General features: G+C 33.2%; 2 protein-coding genes across 5 annotated transcripts; both read left to right on the top strand.

Moving 5' to 3' along the window:
* Nucleotides 1-2,592: 2,592 nt before the first annotated feature.
* LOC116135013 (protein phosphatase 2C 70) lies at nt 2,593-11,501 on the top strand. Of its 2 annotated transcripts, XM_031420711.1 has the most exons (14): nt 2,593-2,824; nt 3,894-4,029; nt 5,401-5,454; nt 5,569-5,766; nt 5,875-6,050; nt 6,144-6,302; nt 6,912-7,055; nt 7,139-7,200; nt 8,014-8,149; nt 8,858-8,952; nt 10,089-10,204; nt 10,290-10,419; nt 10,722-10,776; nt 10,886-11,501. In XM_031420711.1, exons 1-14 carry the CDS (start codon nt 2,693-2,695, stop codon nt 11,045-11,047), a joined length of 1,755 nt encoding a protein of 584 aa, XP_031276571.1. In that variant the 5' UTR covers nt 2,593-2,692; the 3' UTR covers nt 11,048-11,501. The 2 variants fall into 2 exon arrangements, with proteins under 2 accessions (XP_031276571.1, XP_031276570.1); XM_031420710.1 differs by lacking the exons at nt 5,401-5,454; nt 5,569-5,766; nt 5,875-6,050; nt 6,144-6,302 and adding exons at nt 4,198-4,395; nt 4,504-4,679; nt 4,773-4,931 and having other exon boundaries at nt 3,894-4,083; nt 10,886-11,500.
* A 159-nt stretch (nt 11,502-11,660) lies between these two features.
* LOC116135014 (putative methyltransferase C9orf114) lies at nt 11,661-16,748 on the top strand. Of its 3 annotated transcripts, none has more exons than XM_031420713.1 (12): nt 11,661-12,001; nt 12,098-12,145; nt 12,359-12,526; nt 12,635-12,701; nt 13,080-13,144; nt 14,093-14,171; nt 14,394-14,512; nt 14,616-14,695; nt 15,410-15,479; nt 16,162-16,239; nt 16,322-16,406; nt 16,623-16,748. In XM_031420713.1, exons 1-11 carry the CDS (start codon nt 11,771-11,773, stop codon nt 16,397-16,399), a joined length of 1,083 nt encoding a protein of 360 aa, XP_031276573.1. In that variant the 5' UTR covers nt 11,661-11,770; the 3' UTR covers nt 16,400-16,406; nt 16,623-16,748. The 3 variants fall into 3 exon arrangements, with proteins under 3 accessions (XP_031276573.1, XP_031276574.1, XP_031276572.1); XM_031420714.1 differs by lacking the exon at nt 16,623-16,748 and adding an exon at nt 16,559-16,577; XM_031420712.1 differs by lacking the exon at nt 16,623-16,748 and having other exon boundaries at nt 11,663-12,001; nt 16,322-16,538.

Consider the following 16,748-nt stretch of genomic DNA (forward strand, 5'->3'; position numbering starts at 1 on the left):
AATTTAATAAACACCCCAATATATAAAAAAATTATAAAATGACAAAAATACCCCTATCACGTGCAGTGCCAGATTCCGACCACCACTGTCAGAATCTGGCCGAAAAATTATGTTACGACACATACCGGTCGGATCTAGCAGGTATGGCGTTGATATGGGCTTTTCCGACCAGATCTACAGCCTTTTGTGGCTATCGACGGCCGAAAAAGCCCATATCGAGTCCATCTTTAGCCGACGGCCAAAGATATGACCATCGTTTTCGATCAACGATAACAATTTATTTGGCCGAAAAAGGCCAGATCCACAGTGGACTACCGACCAATTCTGGTCGTGATGTAGGCTGTTATACAGATTCTGGCTACCACCGATGGTGGTTGCCAGAATCTGGCAAGTATGGGTTGATGGGGGTGTTTTTGTTGTTTTTAAACTTTTTATGAGGTATTTAATGAAATTAATAAACTTAAGGGGTCTAAAAATAATTAAAAAAATATGGTAATATTTTTGAAATAATATGCCAAACAATATTTGGGGAATAGGATTGAGAATATGGGTAGAAATAGAGAAACAAACGCACCCATGATATTTGCAAAAACAAATGTTAGAGAAATATGTTTCAAAGTCCATAATAATAATAATAATAATAATAATAATAATAATAATAATAATAATATCAGCAAGCCATCATCTAAAAAATAACAGTTTCATATAATCTGTGGATGCTAAAATCTGAATAATAAATGTAATATCTAGCACTCCTAATATATATATAGATAATTTTTCATTATATTCTTTCCAAATGAATATAATGGATTCAATGAAATGTCTTTAAATTAATTACTCACTTTCCATTTTTTTTTTAATATTCGTTTTAATGCTTTTAAATATACCCAACTTCTTTCTGTTAATTTAAATATATATTTTTGTTTTCATTAAAATATTGCGTTTAGGTTGACAGAAATTCTGCATGGAGTTCCCCATCACCAAAAATCAAACTTTTAAAGGAATGACGAGAGCCGAAAGCTTATACATGGATCCTTTTTATCCGGTATGAACAAATAATATAAAAACTTTGGGTTTTTTTTTTTTTTTTTTTTTTGTTAATTAAATTCATAGAAATTATAGTAATTTTACTTTTAGAAAACACTAAATTTATTCTCAAAGCATTAAAGTTTTACATACATATTTTGGATTTTTACATATTTATAATATGATTTCTGATATTTTGCAAGTTCCACATCTTCAAATGTTTCTTCTGTTAGTATGTGTAATTGTTAGTTGATTGGCACTTGAGAGCTTACTCATTTGTGCATATGCATCATTATATTTTATTTTTGCATTTAAATTTTAATTTATTTCGGTATCGTTCTTTACCGTTATTAATCTGTTAATTTTATACGTACAAAGTATACTTATCACTATTATTAACGTATCATGAAGAGTGCTAAGAACGGTTTCTTCTATTCACAAGCATTTATTAGTTAAGTTAAAGTTTTATATATATTTTGTTTCATACCGAATCGTTTTGTATACACAAATTTATATACAATATTCAACACATTTTATCTATATTTTTATTTATTCATTCTTTTTATGGTTATTTTTTTAGTGAAGACATTGGTTCATTACTATAATAGCACATCTTCTTGAACAAACAATTTCTTATATATTATGGGTATTCTTTTAAGTGTGTCCTAAACAAAATGGTAAGTAATAAATTTCACTTTACCATTTAGAGAAGTAAAAAATCAGCTCGCAATTAATTAGTGGGACACATGTAGGACTCATTGTGAACTGGCTAATTACAAGTTGCTACGTCAGGGTTGTGAGAGAGGGTTGTTGGTGTAGTATTATTCTATATGAAATTTAAAACAATAAATGTTATATTACCATTAAGGAATTTTATTCATAATCTATTAAAAGAAACAATATTTATCTCTTCCCTTGTAGCCGAATGATAAAACCGCTTTAGCCATTGGGGTTAGTTATACCTAATGGGTCTTGTGTTCGAGTCGTAGAAGATATACCTACCACATAATTATACAATTACCTTAGCTCATTGGGTTTATTGGGTGTTTTGTGACCCTGAGAATCAGGCAGACTTCAATGTGGGCTTGGGTACCTCAATTACCAAAAAAAATAAAAATAGAAACAATATTTCCTTAAATAAAAACAACATTCATAATCTATGAACATTTTGTATACCTAAAGAAATTATTGGCCTCAAAACCCAACTTTACAAAGAGTTTAGGCCCATTAAAATCAATCTTATCCAATCCATTAGTTCAAATCCGATTCCAAACAAAATACCCCAAAAAATAAAATAAAACCAAAAGGTCTAGAATATCCCTCCCAAGTCCCACCCGATCGATTGCTAATGTCATGTTCTCATGTACATGTTCCTCCGATTTCAGTCCTTACTCCTTACAGACTTACAGTTACATTAAGATATACATGCATGCATGACAAGTGTGACATGTATAGGTAGAGACGTATTCTATAGTATTATGTCATAAAACTATATAATAAGGTATCTGAAAAATAAAATTGACTTAATTAAATTAATATATATATAAGATTTTAAAATTGAGAAAAAAAATAATAATAATAATGGTGCGACCATTTCAAAGCGAGGTTCTCGCAAATCGTGACCCAATCTGAAATTTCTCCTCTGTGAGAGAGAGTAGCGACGACGATGGCGATACAAGAGATCATTGTCGTTCTCGCCATTGTCCTTATGTTGATTCTGATCCTTATTCTCATATTGTTCGCCTGTAAACCTTGGCGCTTCTTTGTCTCTTCTTCTCGCTCTCGCGCCATCGTTAAGGTTCTTTTTAATTTGTTTTATATTATGATCAACGGCTTTGGTTTCTCAGATTTGGTTTTGATTTTTTTATTTTTATTTTGCTTTGTTGGTGAATTTAGTTGGAAATGTACCATGAGGGTTTCAGTTTTGGTTTTGTGGCGCCTGATCAGTGGAGTTTTAAATTGTATTGTGCTTCTATTCAGGGTTGTCGTTTTAGTTCCCTTAATCTTGTTTTAGTCATTGATTGTGATAAATTGATTGCTCAATTGGTGCTTTAGCTGCGCTTTGGAATGGATTTTGTTGAATGCATTTTACTCGTTTCAGATACTGTGAACGTTTTTAATATGAATTCTTTTAGAGTATTTTTTTTTTTTTTTTTTTTTTTAACTTGTTGAATCTCAGAAGTACTGAAATGGAGGGATATAGGAGTGGTAAATGCTAATACTTGAATTTATATAATTTATGAAATGAATTCTCGTTTCATTTTTCTGATGGTAGCTCTTTACTATTACTCTTTTGAATGATGTGATGCTTTCATCTTTTTGTAAGGTAGAGACTATATAAATGTAACATTGATACATTGAACGCTTTAAATGACTTTGGTTGTAAGAAATCAGAAACTGTTACTGGATTTTTACACCAATGGAAATTCTACTTTGACATTAGGGATAGGTAACTTCTTATCCAACGCCACAACCTATTGTTGCACGTAGCTTGTAGGTGATTGTGTGTGTTCCTGCATGTGAGTTTTGATTCAAACTAGTTTTCACTGACTCCTATAGCAAATCTAGTGGGTCAAATGTTGATTGGAAGCTTTTTGCAGCATTTGGTTTCTTGAAATATGTCTTTGAGCTTAAGATTTTGTCATTTGGTTTAGAGTTGGACATGATGATGTTATAGCATGTTTGTTTATGTAAATATAGAGATTCGTGTTGGTGATATTGTGGATGATTGTGCTGATTTCACTTCATGTTAGTGAGAATTCCAGAATGCTACAATTTCAGATTGATTATGTTTCTTTAGGCATATTATTTGCAGTTTAACTTTCTCATCGTCTTCATTTTCTTCGCATGTGGCACATTTGTTGTAGACTGATGAACTAGAGAGGCCCCTCGTACCAGATGATGAGGCTGTGGTTCTAGATCAAAGCAATGATTTTGTCAGAACTTATGATCTAGAGGGAGCTTGCTATCAAAATGAAGGGTTTTTGCGCTCTCCTCGAACACATGGACTTGTTCATAAACAGAGGCTTCCCTCTGCATCTCCCATTGTAAATCAAGGTTTTGAAAATTTTCATGTCATTTTTGCATGTACATATTTTCAATTAATTGTTATGCTTTAGCTTCTGTATGTGTTATTAGTATAATCATATTTTAATTATTTACTTCTTCCAGGTGATAGCGTGGTTCTAGATTTAATTTCTGATACTTCAGAGGATCTTTTGGTTGGCCAGACACTTAAGAGGCCAATTGCCACAGAACAGTTAGCAGAATGGCAAAAACAGAGACAGGAAGATTTAAGTCCTAATCTGAAGTTAGTTGTAGGTAATGATAAGGTTCAAGAGTATGTACCCAAGGCTATTGCAGATCAAAGTAATTTCTTTTTCCGTTCACTTATATGAAGAGTTTAATTGTTTACATGCCATTGCATGTGGCTGAATGTGTAAAGCATGTCATCATATCTTTCTGTTAGAAGTGCAGGAAGCTGCCTCTCCTTGGAGGTTATATCCGGTCCTTCTTGTGGGGTTCGTTGTTCTGTACAGTCATCAAATGCTTCTAGGCTGCCACTGACTCTTGGAAGAGTTTCTCCTAGTGACTTGTTACTGAAAGATTCTGAGGTGTCCGGGAAGCATGCATTGATAAACTGGAATTCAAATGTAAAGTTCATTAAGTGTTCCATTCTGATCTGCATTTGGATTGTGCTATGTACATGGTTGATTGGTATAATAGACATGTTGTGTTGGTTTCAGACATTGAAATGGGAGCTGGTGGACATGGGTAGTCTAAATGGAACTCTATTGAATTCGCAGTCAATTAACCATCCTGATACAGGAAGTAGACATTGGGGTGCTCCAATTGAGATTGCTAATGGAGACATAATTACTCTTGGCTTGACTTCAAATATATATGTAAGTCAATGGATTTTGTCAAAAAATTCATGCATTTTGTAGTTGGTTAAGTTTTTTGGCATCTCCATACTTTGACAGTATTCTGATGGATATAGAAATTCAAGTTTGGGAAATTGTGTAGTTAGATCTGTGTACTCTCCAGGATCCTATTCTGAATTCCTAGCCAATATATGATACTTTTTCTGGAAAACATTCATGGGTTTGCGGAACAGGATAATCATTGAAGTGCATAACAATTTCAATGAGACGAAACAATCCTTGTATGTTCTTTTATTTCTTTTCAATTTTAAGTAACTTGTTTGGTCTTCTTTCATTACCATGCTTTAAGAGCACATAGATAAGATTAAAAAATTTACATTTATATGGCATCTGAAATGAACACAATGTTATGGATTTTTTACCACTAATAAGAAATCATCTAGCAGCAAAAACAAATTTAGAGATTCAGTATTTTATGACNCTCGAACACATGGACTTGTTCATAAACAGAGGCTTCCCTCTGCATCTCCCATTGTAAATCAAGGTTTTGAAAATTTTCATGTCATTTTTGCATGTACATATTTTCAATTAATTGTTATGCTTTAGCTTCTGTATGTGTTATTAGTATAATCATATTTTAATTATTTACTTCTTCCAGGTGATAGCGTGGTTCTAGATTTAATTTCTGATACTTCAGAGGATCTTTTGGTTGGCCAGACACTTAAGAGGCCAATTGCCACAGAACAGTTAGCAGAATGGCAAAAACAGAGACAGGAAGATTTAAGTCCTAATCTGAAGTTAGTTGTAGGTAATGATAAGGTTCAAGAGTATGTACCCAAGGCTATTGCAGATCAAAGTAATTTCTTTTTCCGTTCACTTATATGAAGAGTTTAATTGTTTACATGCCATTGCATGTGGCTGAATGTGTAAAGCATGTCATCATATCTTTCTGTTAGAAGTGCAGGAAGCTGCCTCTCCTTGGAGGTTATATCCGGTCCTTCTTGTGGGGTTCGTTGTTCTGTACAGTCATCAAATGCTTCTAGGCTGCCACTGACTCTTGGAAGAGTTTCTCCTAGTGACTTGTTACTGAAAGATTCTGAGGTGTCCGGGAAGCATGCATTGATAAACTGGAATTCAAATGTAAAGTTCATTAAGTGTTCCATTCTGATCTGCATTTGGATTGTGCTATGTACATGGTTGATTGGTATAATAGACATGTTGTGTTGGTTTCAGACATTGAAATGGGAGCTGGTGGACATGGGTAGTCTAAATGGAACTCTATTGAATTCGCAGTCAATTAACCATCCTGATACAGGAAGTAGACATTGGGGTGCTCCAATTGAGATTGCTAATGGAGACATAATTACTCTTGGCTTGACTTCAAATATATATGTAAGTCAATAGATTTTGTCAAAAAATTCATGCATTTTGTAGTTGGTAAAGTTTTTTGGCATCTCCATACATTGACAGTATTCTTATGGATATAGAAATTCAAGTTTGGGAAATTGTGTAGTTAGATCTGTGTACTCTCCAGGATCCTATTCTGAATTCCTAGCCAATATATGATACTTTTTCTGGAAAACATTCATGGGTTTGCGGAACAGGATAATCATTGAAGTGCATAACAATTTCAATGAGACGAAACAATCCTTGTATGTTCTTTTATTTCTTTTCAATTTTAAGTAACTTGTTTGGTCTTCTTTCATTACCATGCTTTAAGAGCACATAGATAAGATTAAAAAATTTACATTTATATGGCATCTGAAATGAACACAATGTTATGGATTTTTTACCACTAATAAGAAATCATCTAGCAGCAAAAACAAATTTAGAGATTCAGTATTTTATGACATGATTTACTTTTCTATATTCTGTACTCTTAATTGCTTATTTGGCTATAATTTGAATTAGTACATTTAATTCTTAATTTGTAAAATTTATGAAGTTGCATCTGCTACGTTCCTATGTTTTTACCCAATATGTAATTCTTTTTGGTGGCAGGTACAAATCACATCCCAAACTGAGGCTCAGGTTCCTTTTGGAGTTGGTGTGGCATCAGATGCCATGGCTTTGCGACGGGGAGCAAAGAAACTTCCAATGGAAGATGTGTGCTATTATCACTGGCCTCTTCCTGGGGTTGATCGGGTTTGTTAGAGTTTATTTATTTTTAGTAAATATATGTATATTCATGAAAGGCTTACATTATTATCTAACTGCTTACTTCGCAGTTTGGGTTATTTGGTATTTGTGATGGACATGGTGGTGCAGCAGCTGCCAAATCTGCTAGCGAGTATGTATTTCTATTTGATTCTTTGTCTGCTATCTTGCTCTATATATACACATGCCTCCATTAGCTGGCAGTAACAAATTGTTTAATATTGCTAGCGAGCAAGGTCCTCATTTTTTAAAATGTAAATGCCCATACCTAAGACTGGCTATGTGTATGTGTCTATATATATATACACACTTTTTGTGGACATTTTCATAAGTTTAGTACTGGAGGTAATTAGATGGGGGAATTGTATTTTGGGGTGTATACAATTGAGGAAACAAGGAAGACAAGATGAAAGTTATCCTTGCATCCAAAAAGGATGATAACCATGGATGTTTTTGTGCTTGAGCTGCTTTACAACTAAAATTTTGATTTTGAGGGAGAGATAAATAATGAAGATACTAGTATATATCTACTGGACTAAAATATGGAAGTGATATCCGCAGTTCACAGTATTTGCTGAATTATATGGTCTATGCATTTGTTTCTATGAATACAAACATTTAACAACATGTTTGTAAACAACCTAAACTGATTTGATTCCATGACACCCGGCAATAGAAATGATCTGATTCTGTGACTTTGTATGGTTCAGTATGGTCAAGTTCAAAGTTGAGTTGTTTGAAGAATTGATTTTCACAAAACCCCTTTGGCACTTAATACAAATTTCTTTTCGCTTTGTTTCATCTTAATCATGCTTTCCAAGTATTTACATTTTGATTAAGCTACATGTAGTAATCAGTAGATCAGTTATGTTCTCCCCTTATTCATTGTGGTATTGATTTTTGAGCCTTCAACTCTAGTATTTACTTACCATAATTTGTTCTTCAGAACTCTTCCTAAAATGGTGGCTGATATATTATCGGATTCGCATAAAAGAGAGAGGGTTTTGGCACTATGTGATGCTTCAGATGTTCTTAGGGATGCATTTTCTCAAACAGAAGCATCCATGAATCATTATTATGAGGTTTTTATCCTGCTTGGTTTCATTTATTTTCTTTCCCCTCCACCTATTACATGAATTTGGTGTAAGTTGATATTGAAAACTTTGGCTTATGTATTGAAATGTCTGTTTGCTTTTCTAATATGGTAATTATGTAGTTTTATACTTTATTGGTATGTTACTTCTGTTAGTTATTCAAACCCTGGAATATTTCCCTGCAAGAGAGGAACTAGTATGCTGTATTAACTGTCTTTTCTTATGTGTTGGGTTCTATTACATCATTTAATGTGTGTATCTGTGTTACAATTTGACAACCAATGGAAATGTATCAGAGTGAATGGATAGCGTAAACAAACAGGCTATAATTTGAAATTTGAGTGAATTTTTTAGTGGTCATGATTCTTAACCCGGTACTTGAGATTGGTGATTGATTTTTGGAATTTTTTTATCAACCTGATAGACTTCTTCTAGTGTTTTTCCAACTTGATTCTGAATATTCTTTGTGAAAGGAGCACTTTCTGTAGAATCTATTGCATGTTGCCTGTCCCTTTCTGGTGTTTTTGTGGTAACTTGGCATATAAACATTCTAGTGACTGGTCACAGATTCAAACAGTGGATGTATGACAAATTGTGAAAATTTCACTTTACAATTTCATCTTCTCTTTATCTTTGCTTCTGCTGTAATGGTATAAAAGCCGTGGTTTGCATGTTGTAATAATTGATTCCTTGCAGGGTTGTACTGCAACATTACTTCTGGTTTGGACTGATGGTGATGAAAATTTCTTTGCGCAATGTGCAAATGTTGGGGATTCTGCTTGTGTAATGAAGTATGTGTTTATGTTTTTTTCTTTTCTTTTTGTTTTTTTAATTCATTCATAGGATATCTAGGGAGTTATATTATAAAATTTATGCTGTAAGCTAAATAGTTCATATCATGAAATCCTGTGGTGCATCCCAGATGACTTAATGACAGGAAAGCTAGTTAACTTAGGTTTTTTTNTTGCGCAATGTGCAAATGTTGGGGATTCTGCTTGTGTAATGAAGTATGTGTTTATGTTTTTTTCTTTTCTTTTTGTTTTTTTAATTCATTCATAGGATATCTAGGGAGTTATATTATAAAATTTATGCTGTAAGCTAAATAGTTCATATCATGAAATCCTGTGGTGCATCCCAGATGACTTAATGACAGGAAAGCTAGTTAACTTAGGTTTTTTTATTTTTTTCCTTTCTTTAAAGGAGGATTTTCATTATGCTAATGGAATTAGTTTTGCCATTTTCTTTTTACGTAGCAAAATCTAATGTACATTCTTTTAGCAGACATAAATAATTTTCAAAAAATATTATCATTCGTGGAAGATTTACTTTTACTATGAATAATACTACTCTTACAGAGTGTGTACACAAAATGTTGTATATAAAGTGATATGTTACATCATGATTGGGAAGGTGAAAATGTAAACTCATTGAATGAAGATAAATGATATGTCAATTAATAGGTAATGCCACATTACTTGTATACTTTGTATACAAACTTTGTAAGTAGTACTATTCTTTTACTATTTCTTTAATTTTAAGGGTATTTAAACCCTAAAACTTATGGATTTCCATTTTAGTGGCCTCTGAACCTTTCCGAATATAGTACAAAGCTGTTGTAGCATATCAATATTTATCGATGTTAAATCTTGTTAATCATTGGCAGTTTTTCATCTTCACAGTTTTATCTGATTATGATATCAGAACGTTGAGGTTTTTATGAATACTGACTGTTGTAGTACTAATTCAATGCTAGCCGTGCAATTGTCATATTAGTGTAGCTACCTGTGTCTTATTTAATCAGTGTCATCTTTTTTTCAACAGAATTCAATCAGTTTGGTAGTCCTTTTAGTTTACTTGAATTGAAGTTCTGCTTTTTGCAACTGTAATTATCACTTGTTTATCGCTGAATATGATTTTATTGTTGCAGTGTTGATGGGAAGCAGATTAAGATGACAGAAGACCATCGGATTACTAGTAATTCTGAAAGGCTCCGAATCAACAAAACAGGAGAACCATTGAAAGACGGGGAAACAAGATTATGTGGTAGGCATATAATTGGTTCGATTAATTAGTTAATTGCCTCATTTAATGGATTTAGATGAGCACCAACAATTTCCTTCTGATTTAGGCTTAAACCTTGCTCGAATGCTTGGAGACAAATTTCTGAAACAGCAGGAGGTCCGCTTCAGTTCAGAGCCCTATATAAGTCAAGTTGTGCATATTGATCAAGCAAGCAGGGACTTTGCTATTTTGGCTAGGTGATTTTTCTATGGGTCACTGTCTTTCAACTCTTTTTTTTAGAAATATATTCCTTTTTTTTTTTTTTTACTTAATGCCTTCATATTTATTTTCTTTTGTATATTGTGCCTGGTTTGATTGATGTTATCTGATGGATTATGGGCCTCGTTTTGGATATTTGAGCTGCCAAGACGCCATGTTTCATTGTACTTTTTTTTATGGATAAGCCCCATTACTTTTATTGCCTCTTATCTGTGTATTTTCAGTTTTCCATCAATATTTTTTTTCCCCTCAATTCCTCTGGATTCTGTCAATATTTCAGTGATGGATTTTGGGATGTCATCAGCTTTAAGAAGGCAATTCAGCTAGTCCTTCAGGTAATAAATTATTTCATATATTTACTCAATATTTGTTAATTTTTCTGGATCAATCGTATCCTTAATGCAAATTGACCAAAAATAAAATTATTTCCGTTTGAGTTGGCAGACGAGGGAGAAATACTCGGCAGAAAAAGTAAAAAATTCAGCGGAGAAGATTGCTAATGTTATGTTGAGTGAGGCAAGAACACTGCGAACAAAGGATAACACCTCTATAATTTTCTTAGATTTTGACAGCACATTTAGAAAGTCTTGTAAAGTTGATTCATAATATAAAATCATAAAGTTTTTTAGTGTACAATCATGATTATTTTCCTTAGAAAGTTAACTTCATTTCTGTGTTTTTTCTTGGTTCAAGTGGTGCCATTACCATACCCACTCAGTTAGCATAGCACCTTCAGGTTAGGTAGAATTTGGTGCAAGTCTTGTAGAGATAGAAGGTAGCTTTTAGATGTTTTGCGGCAGCTGGGCCATTTGATGATGATCCCCCATCAATATATCAGTTGATATGTTTCATCGATGATGCAAATTCTGCGAATACAGTGGAAGATGTGCGGATTGGATGCCTCAATTTTGGAAAATTTTCAACCTTGTGAGCTGATATATTATTAGTAACTGCAACAAGGAAAAGGAAAATGGAAAGAAATGCATTCATTCGTTACTTGTGCAATTAGCTTTGCCATTTGGTTGAGTTTATTAGTTGTAAAACCTAATTTTTAACATGAAATGATTAATTATGACATTTCAACTTTCTTATTACCAACTGTTTTATGTACAAATCAAAATTTTATTTCCTTCATAATGAAGGTAATTCGCGTAGTAAATAGTAAGTAAATTATACAATTTAACTAAATTCACTTATAAAAGTAAATTTCATTTGTCATAAATTAGGATTTGGAAATACGCATTTCACTACTTTAAAAACCACTAAAGCGCACATTACAAAACCCTTGTAAAAAGCGCGCTTCTTTTAGTTAGAAATTTAGACACAGAAATGGGGAAGAAGAAGAAGAGAGCCGAATTAGAGGCAGAACCACATACCACATCAGAAAATCATGAACCTCAAAATGAGCTCGATCTCTCCAACAACAAAATGAAAAAGAAGAAGAAGAAGAAGAAGAGAGACCACCAAAACGACGACGCATCAAACGAACTACCTACTGTCAGCATAGCCGTGCCTGGTTCCATCATTGACAATGCTCAGTCTGTCGAACTCGCCACCCGAGTAATTTCTCTTTCCATTTAAATTTTCATTTTCTTTTGCTGGTGTGATATTTTATATTTAGTTTTATGTGTTTTTTGCTCTTTTTGTTATTGGCAGTTGGCTAGTCAGATTGCTCGTGCCGCCACGATTTTCCGAATTGATGAGGTCTCTGACTATGTTTTTACTTCATTTACTATTTATTCGTTTTACTGCAGTTAAGTTCAAAAGAGGAATATCTATTTCAAGTTTTGTTTAGCATTTTGGCTTTCTGTTAGGTGTTAAGTTTATTATTTGACCTCGTTTTGATGTTTGTTTTGATAATTTGTTGTTAATAGTAATGGAGAAGTGTTATATAAGTACTCGTTATTTTGAAAATAGGTGGTGGTATTTGATAATAAAAGCAACTTAGAGAAAGATCCGGCTGTTAATAATTCGGATGAAAATGAAAGTGGGGCAGCTTTTCTTTTTAGAATCTTACAGTATCTCGAAACACCACAGTATTTGAGAAAAGCTCTCTTTCCGATGCATAGCAGCCTAAGATTTGTGGTGAGTTGTAAGTTTTTTGCAAGTTGGTGATTTTTTCCACGGTGCATTTGTTTTGGTGATTCTTGGTTTGTTGTAAGTTAAAGGATTTTGTATCTTGTGTTTTAACAGGGTATGCTACCCCCACTTGATGCTCCACATCATTTGCGAAAACATGAGTGGGCACCATTCCGGGAGGGTATTCATTTTCCTTCTAAAGTTTGCCTTGCTTGATTTGCATTTTATTTGTAATTTTTCTTAATTTTGTTTTGTTTTTATCTCTAGTTCATATCTAGGAATCAGTGTGTTAGCCACGCATGTTACAATTTTATTTTTGTCTAAGAATGACTTTATTGCTCAATATTGTGTATTGTGAATGTAAAATTGCTGCCTTGTTGTGATGTGTGGTATACACATGCATTGTAACTCTATAGGAGACTTCTGACAACATTTACCCTTTTTCTTTTTATAAGAGTTTTGGATAGCTTTCCTTAAACAATTTACTATATGTTGGTTCATAAGGATCCACCTTTTAAAGCTATAGCCAACTTTTTGATACATTGTGATAACTTTGTAGGTGTCACACTAAAAGAAAGAGTGCCAAACTCTGGAGGAACACTAGTAGATGTGGGTTTGAATAAGGTATTATTGCATTTTGTCTCCACATGATTATTCTAAAGCTTCCTATGTATCATTGTCAGTGATTCATAGATTACCCTTTTTTCCTGATAGCATGGGGAGTTGTTTGGCATTAACAGAAACAGTTGCTGATGGCTGTCAAGAAACAATACATTGCTTGTTTCCCTCTTCTTTTATATATATATATATATAGAAACTGAGACATAAAAATATTGCAGTGCAAATATTTCATCTCATCACTCAAGTCCCTCACACTTGGTTGCAAATGGAGTAGCTTTGACAAACAAATGATATGCTCATACATGTTTCATCCTTTCAATTTTATGCCTTAACCTCTATCTTAATGTGTTTCTTGCTGTTATGGGCCTTAACCTCTGTCTTGATCTCTAATCCTGAAGCTTATGTTCTCAATGCGGACTTTTATCCTAATTAAATTGCTGGTAATGCCAGTTTTTTTTTTTATAAGAGTTCATGCCAATTTAATTGGGCAATACTTTAATTTACTTGGTATCTTGAAGTTATTACTTTAAATTACACTGCCTCTAGAGATTTTTTTTTGGGTGGACGAGAGTTGTATCACCTTAATAATATCAGTCTCCACTCTGCTTCCCCTCCATTGCACCACAGGGGCACACATAAAGGGAGCTGTCATGGATTTCTGTGTGGTGTGTTTTCCATGTCTAATTTTGTTAGGACTTTATATGATGTAATCCTTACCATGGTTTCTCTCTCTCTGTATTTTAGATGGCTTTGGAGTTGTGACCTGTATATCATATTCAATGCATAAGCTTATCTGAACCAAATGTTATGCTACTCTTTACACTAACTATTTTGCATTTTTAATTTTCAAAATTGATTTTTTTTTTTATTTTATTTTTTTTTTTTTTCCCTTTTTGAAATCTGGTGAAGAAAGAATTTAACTTTTGATTGATTTAATTCTGAAAAATGCAGAATGTTCTCATTGATCAAGTACTCAAACCTGGAGTAAGAGTAACTGTAGCATTGGGAACCAACCGCAATTTGGATTCTGGTAATAAATGGTTTGTCTTTCTTGTTTTTTAGCTTGCTTCTCTAGAAAATATTTTGAACCTTTTCAAAGTTGTAACTCAAATCATATTTGTAATTGAACTACACATTGTCATAATTATGCTTTTGTTAGTAATCATGTATTTTCTTATTTATTTTCAGTTAATTTAATGTGTGTACAAGTCTACAAGTGATGAAGTTTATGATTTTATATTTCATTATATAGATTTTCCCCGCAAGGTTGTCCCAGCATCCAAGCCGAAGGAAGAAACAGGAATGTATTGGGGGTATAAAGTGCGATATGCTTCCAATATTAGTTCTGTATTTAAGGACTGCTCATATAAGGTATACATGCAATGATCACTTATTCGTTTCTCTATATAAACCAATGTATGGTTTTCTGCTGAGTAAGTCTTTTCTCAGTCAAATTCTATTATATATACAATAGGGTGGCTATGATCATCTGATTGGTACCTCAGAGCATGGTGATACGGTTAATTCATCTGAACTTACATTGCCAAATTTCAGGTATATTTTTTGTTTGATTTAGCTTAATTGTAACTTCCTTTTGAATACCTGCTCTTTTGCACATAGTGTAGATCCTCACTTTCTCTAAGTGTTTAACTCTGAATCATCATTGTCTTGCTCATTCTGTCTAAATAATTGTATAGCTAAAGCATGCATTGTGTAGCTCAAGATTATGGCTACTCAAAATCTGTTGATCCGTGATCTAAAATTAATTTTTTAAGGGAATGTGGAAATTGGTGAGGTTGACAGGAATTTATGCTTGCTTTGGAATTGGAGGTGCTGTTAGGTTATGGACTGTTATGACCTTATTGTGTGTATTGCATCCCTCTATCTTAACATTGAGCCACATGAATGCTATTTTTACTATAAACTAACAAAACTGTCCTAAAAGTATTTAGGCAGGGGTGAGACAGGACAACCATTGTTAGAAGCCACTTTTCCATTAGAATCATCCAGTGTGACTGGTGAAGGTATTTGGTAATACTGGAGAAACATAGACCTCTATTTTGGCAATCTTTTTTTTTTTATATGCAGGGTTATCTCAGATTTTTTAGGTTTATTTCTTAATTTTATTGTATTTTGAACATCAAACTACATCTTTCTTACCTGCACCCATATTAAGGAAATCTTTTCGGCATGAAGTAAGATGAACTCATGTAGATGTCATATCCATTCATGGTTGCCATTGATTTGCTTGAATGCATGATTTATTAGGCATCTATTGATTGCTTTTGGTGGACTTGCTGGTTTAGAAGAGAGTATTGAAGAAGATGATAACTTAAAGGTACATTTATGTTGAATCTGTGTCTTTATTTAGATTTTCATTTTTTGGAGGAAGAACATCTTTGGTTACAATTTGAGACTGTTGTCTTAAAACCAAATCCAAGAAAGTGATTGTAATTTTTTTAAGGAGTTTGATATGTTACTGGACCTCCTGAAACGTCCTGGGCTAGTTTTTGCTATTGGATTGGAATAAAAAACAGTGCACAATAGTTTTTAATTTCAATCTAATTGTTGAGTTACCTGGCCAACTTCTTTATTACGACTTTTTTTAAACATGTTTGTCTCGTCTTCTTGGACAAGAAAGATGATAATAGAAAGCAAATGACTTTTTCATATAGCCAAATTAAAGGTAGAATTGGATAAATTCGCAGCATGCCTTTAAAAATGTGTTTTTCTTAATTGAGATTTTTCCCCACTCTTTCAGTGTTATGCGATGTTTCAAATGAAAAAGAAAATGTTTTAACAATCAGAAGAAACAATTACGCTTCCTTTCAGATAAATATTTTGCATTGAGGTTATGCTTATGCCATAATGCTTGATTTGATATAATTGCATAGAGCAAAGAAAACATTTTATTTGAAGTTCTAGTTTATGATTGATATATGCCAAGGCTTTAACTTATTGCTAGTTGATCTAATTAGTTTTTTTGTTGTTGTCGGTGTTTTTTTTTTTCTCATAAAAAGCAAAAAAATGCTCGGGAGGTGTTTGACTCATATTTCAACACATGTCCCCATCAAGGAAGTCGAACAATTCGAACAGAGGTACCTTTTTTATTGATTTTTATTGGTCTCTTTACCCTTCTAAATATCTATTTACCATATGTGATTGCATATCTGGCAATAGGAAGCAATTTTGATCTCCCTTCAGTACTTCCAAGAACCAATCAGTCGAGCATTGCAGAGAGTTGAGTATAGAAGTTAAGATGAAGGTAAATACATATCTGAGGTTTTCTTGCCATTCTTGTCCTTATCAGAGAAAGGAAGTCATTAATTCTTCAGATTGTGGTGGGAGGACTGAGGGAGTTGATTATCATTACGTTTTTGGGTATTAAGAATGTTGTCCTGTTCTAAAATTTTGTAGATGGATTTCATTTTTCTCCTTCCAAAATCTTCTAAGCTTGTGATATTTAGTTGGTCCATAACAGATTCCTGTACAATGGCAATGAGACGCATTCAATTACCCTTTCATCTCTCTGAGGCTGAGCTACGTTTTTGGAATGATTGATCGAATATGGTTTTATTTTGTTGGAATTCTTTTCTGAGTAGGGGGC

This window comes from Pistacia vera, unplaced genomic scaffold (assembly GCF_008641045.1).
Source record: "Pistacia vera cultivar Batoury unplaced genomic scaffold, PisVer_v2 Contig293, whole genome shotgun sequence".
NCBI classification, from domain to species: domain Eukaryota; kingdom Viridiplantae; phylum Streptophyta; class Magnoliopsida; order Sapindales; family Anacardiaceae; genus Pistacia; species Pistacia vera.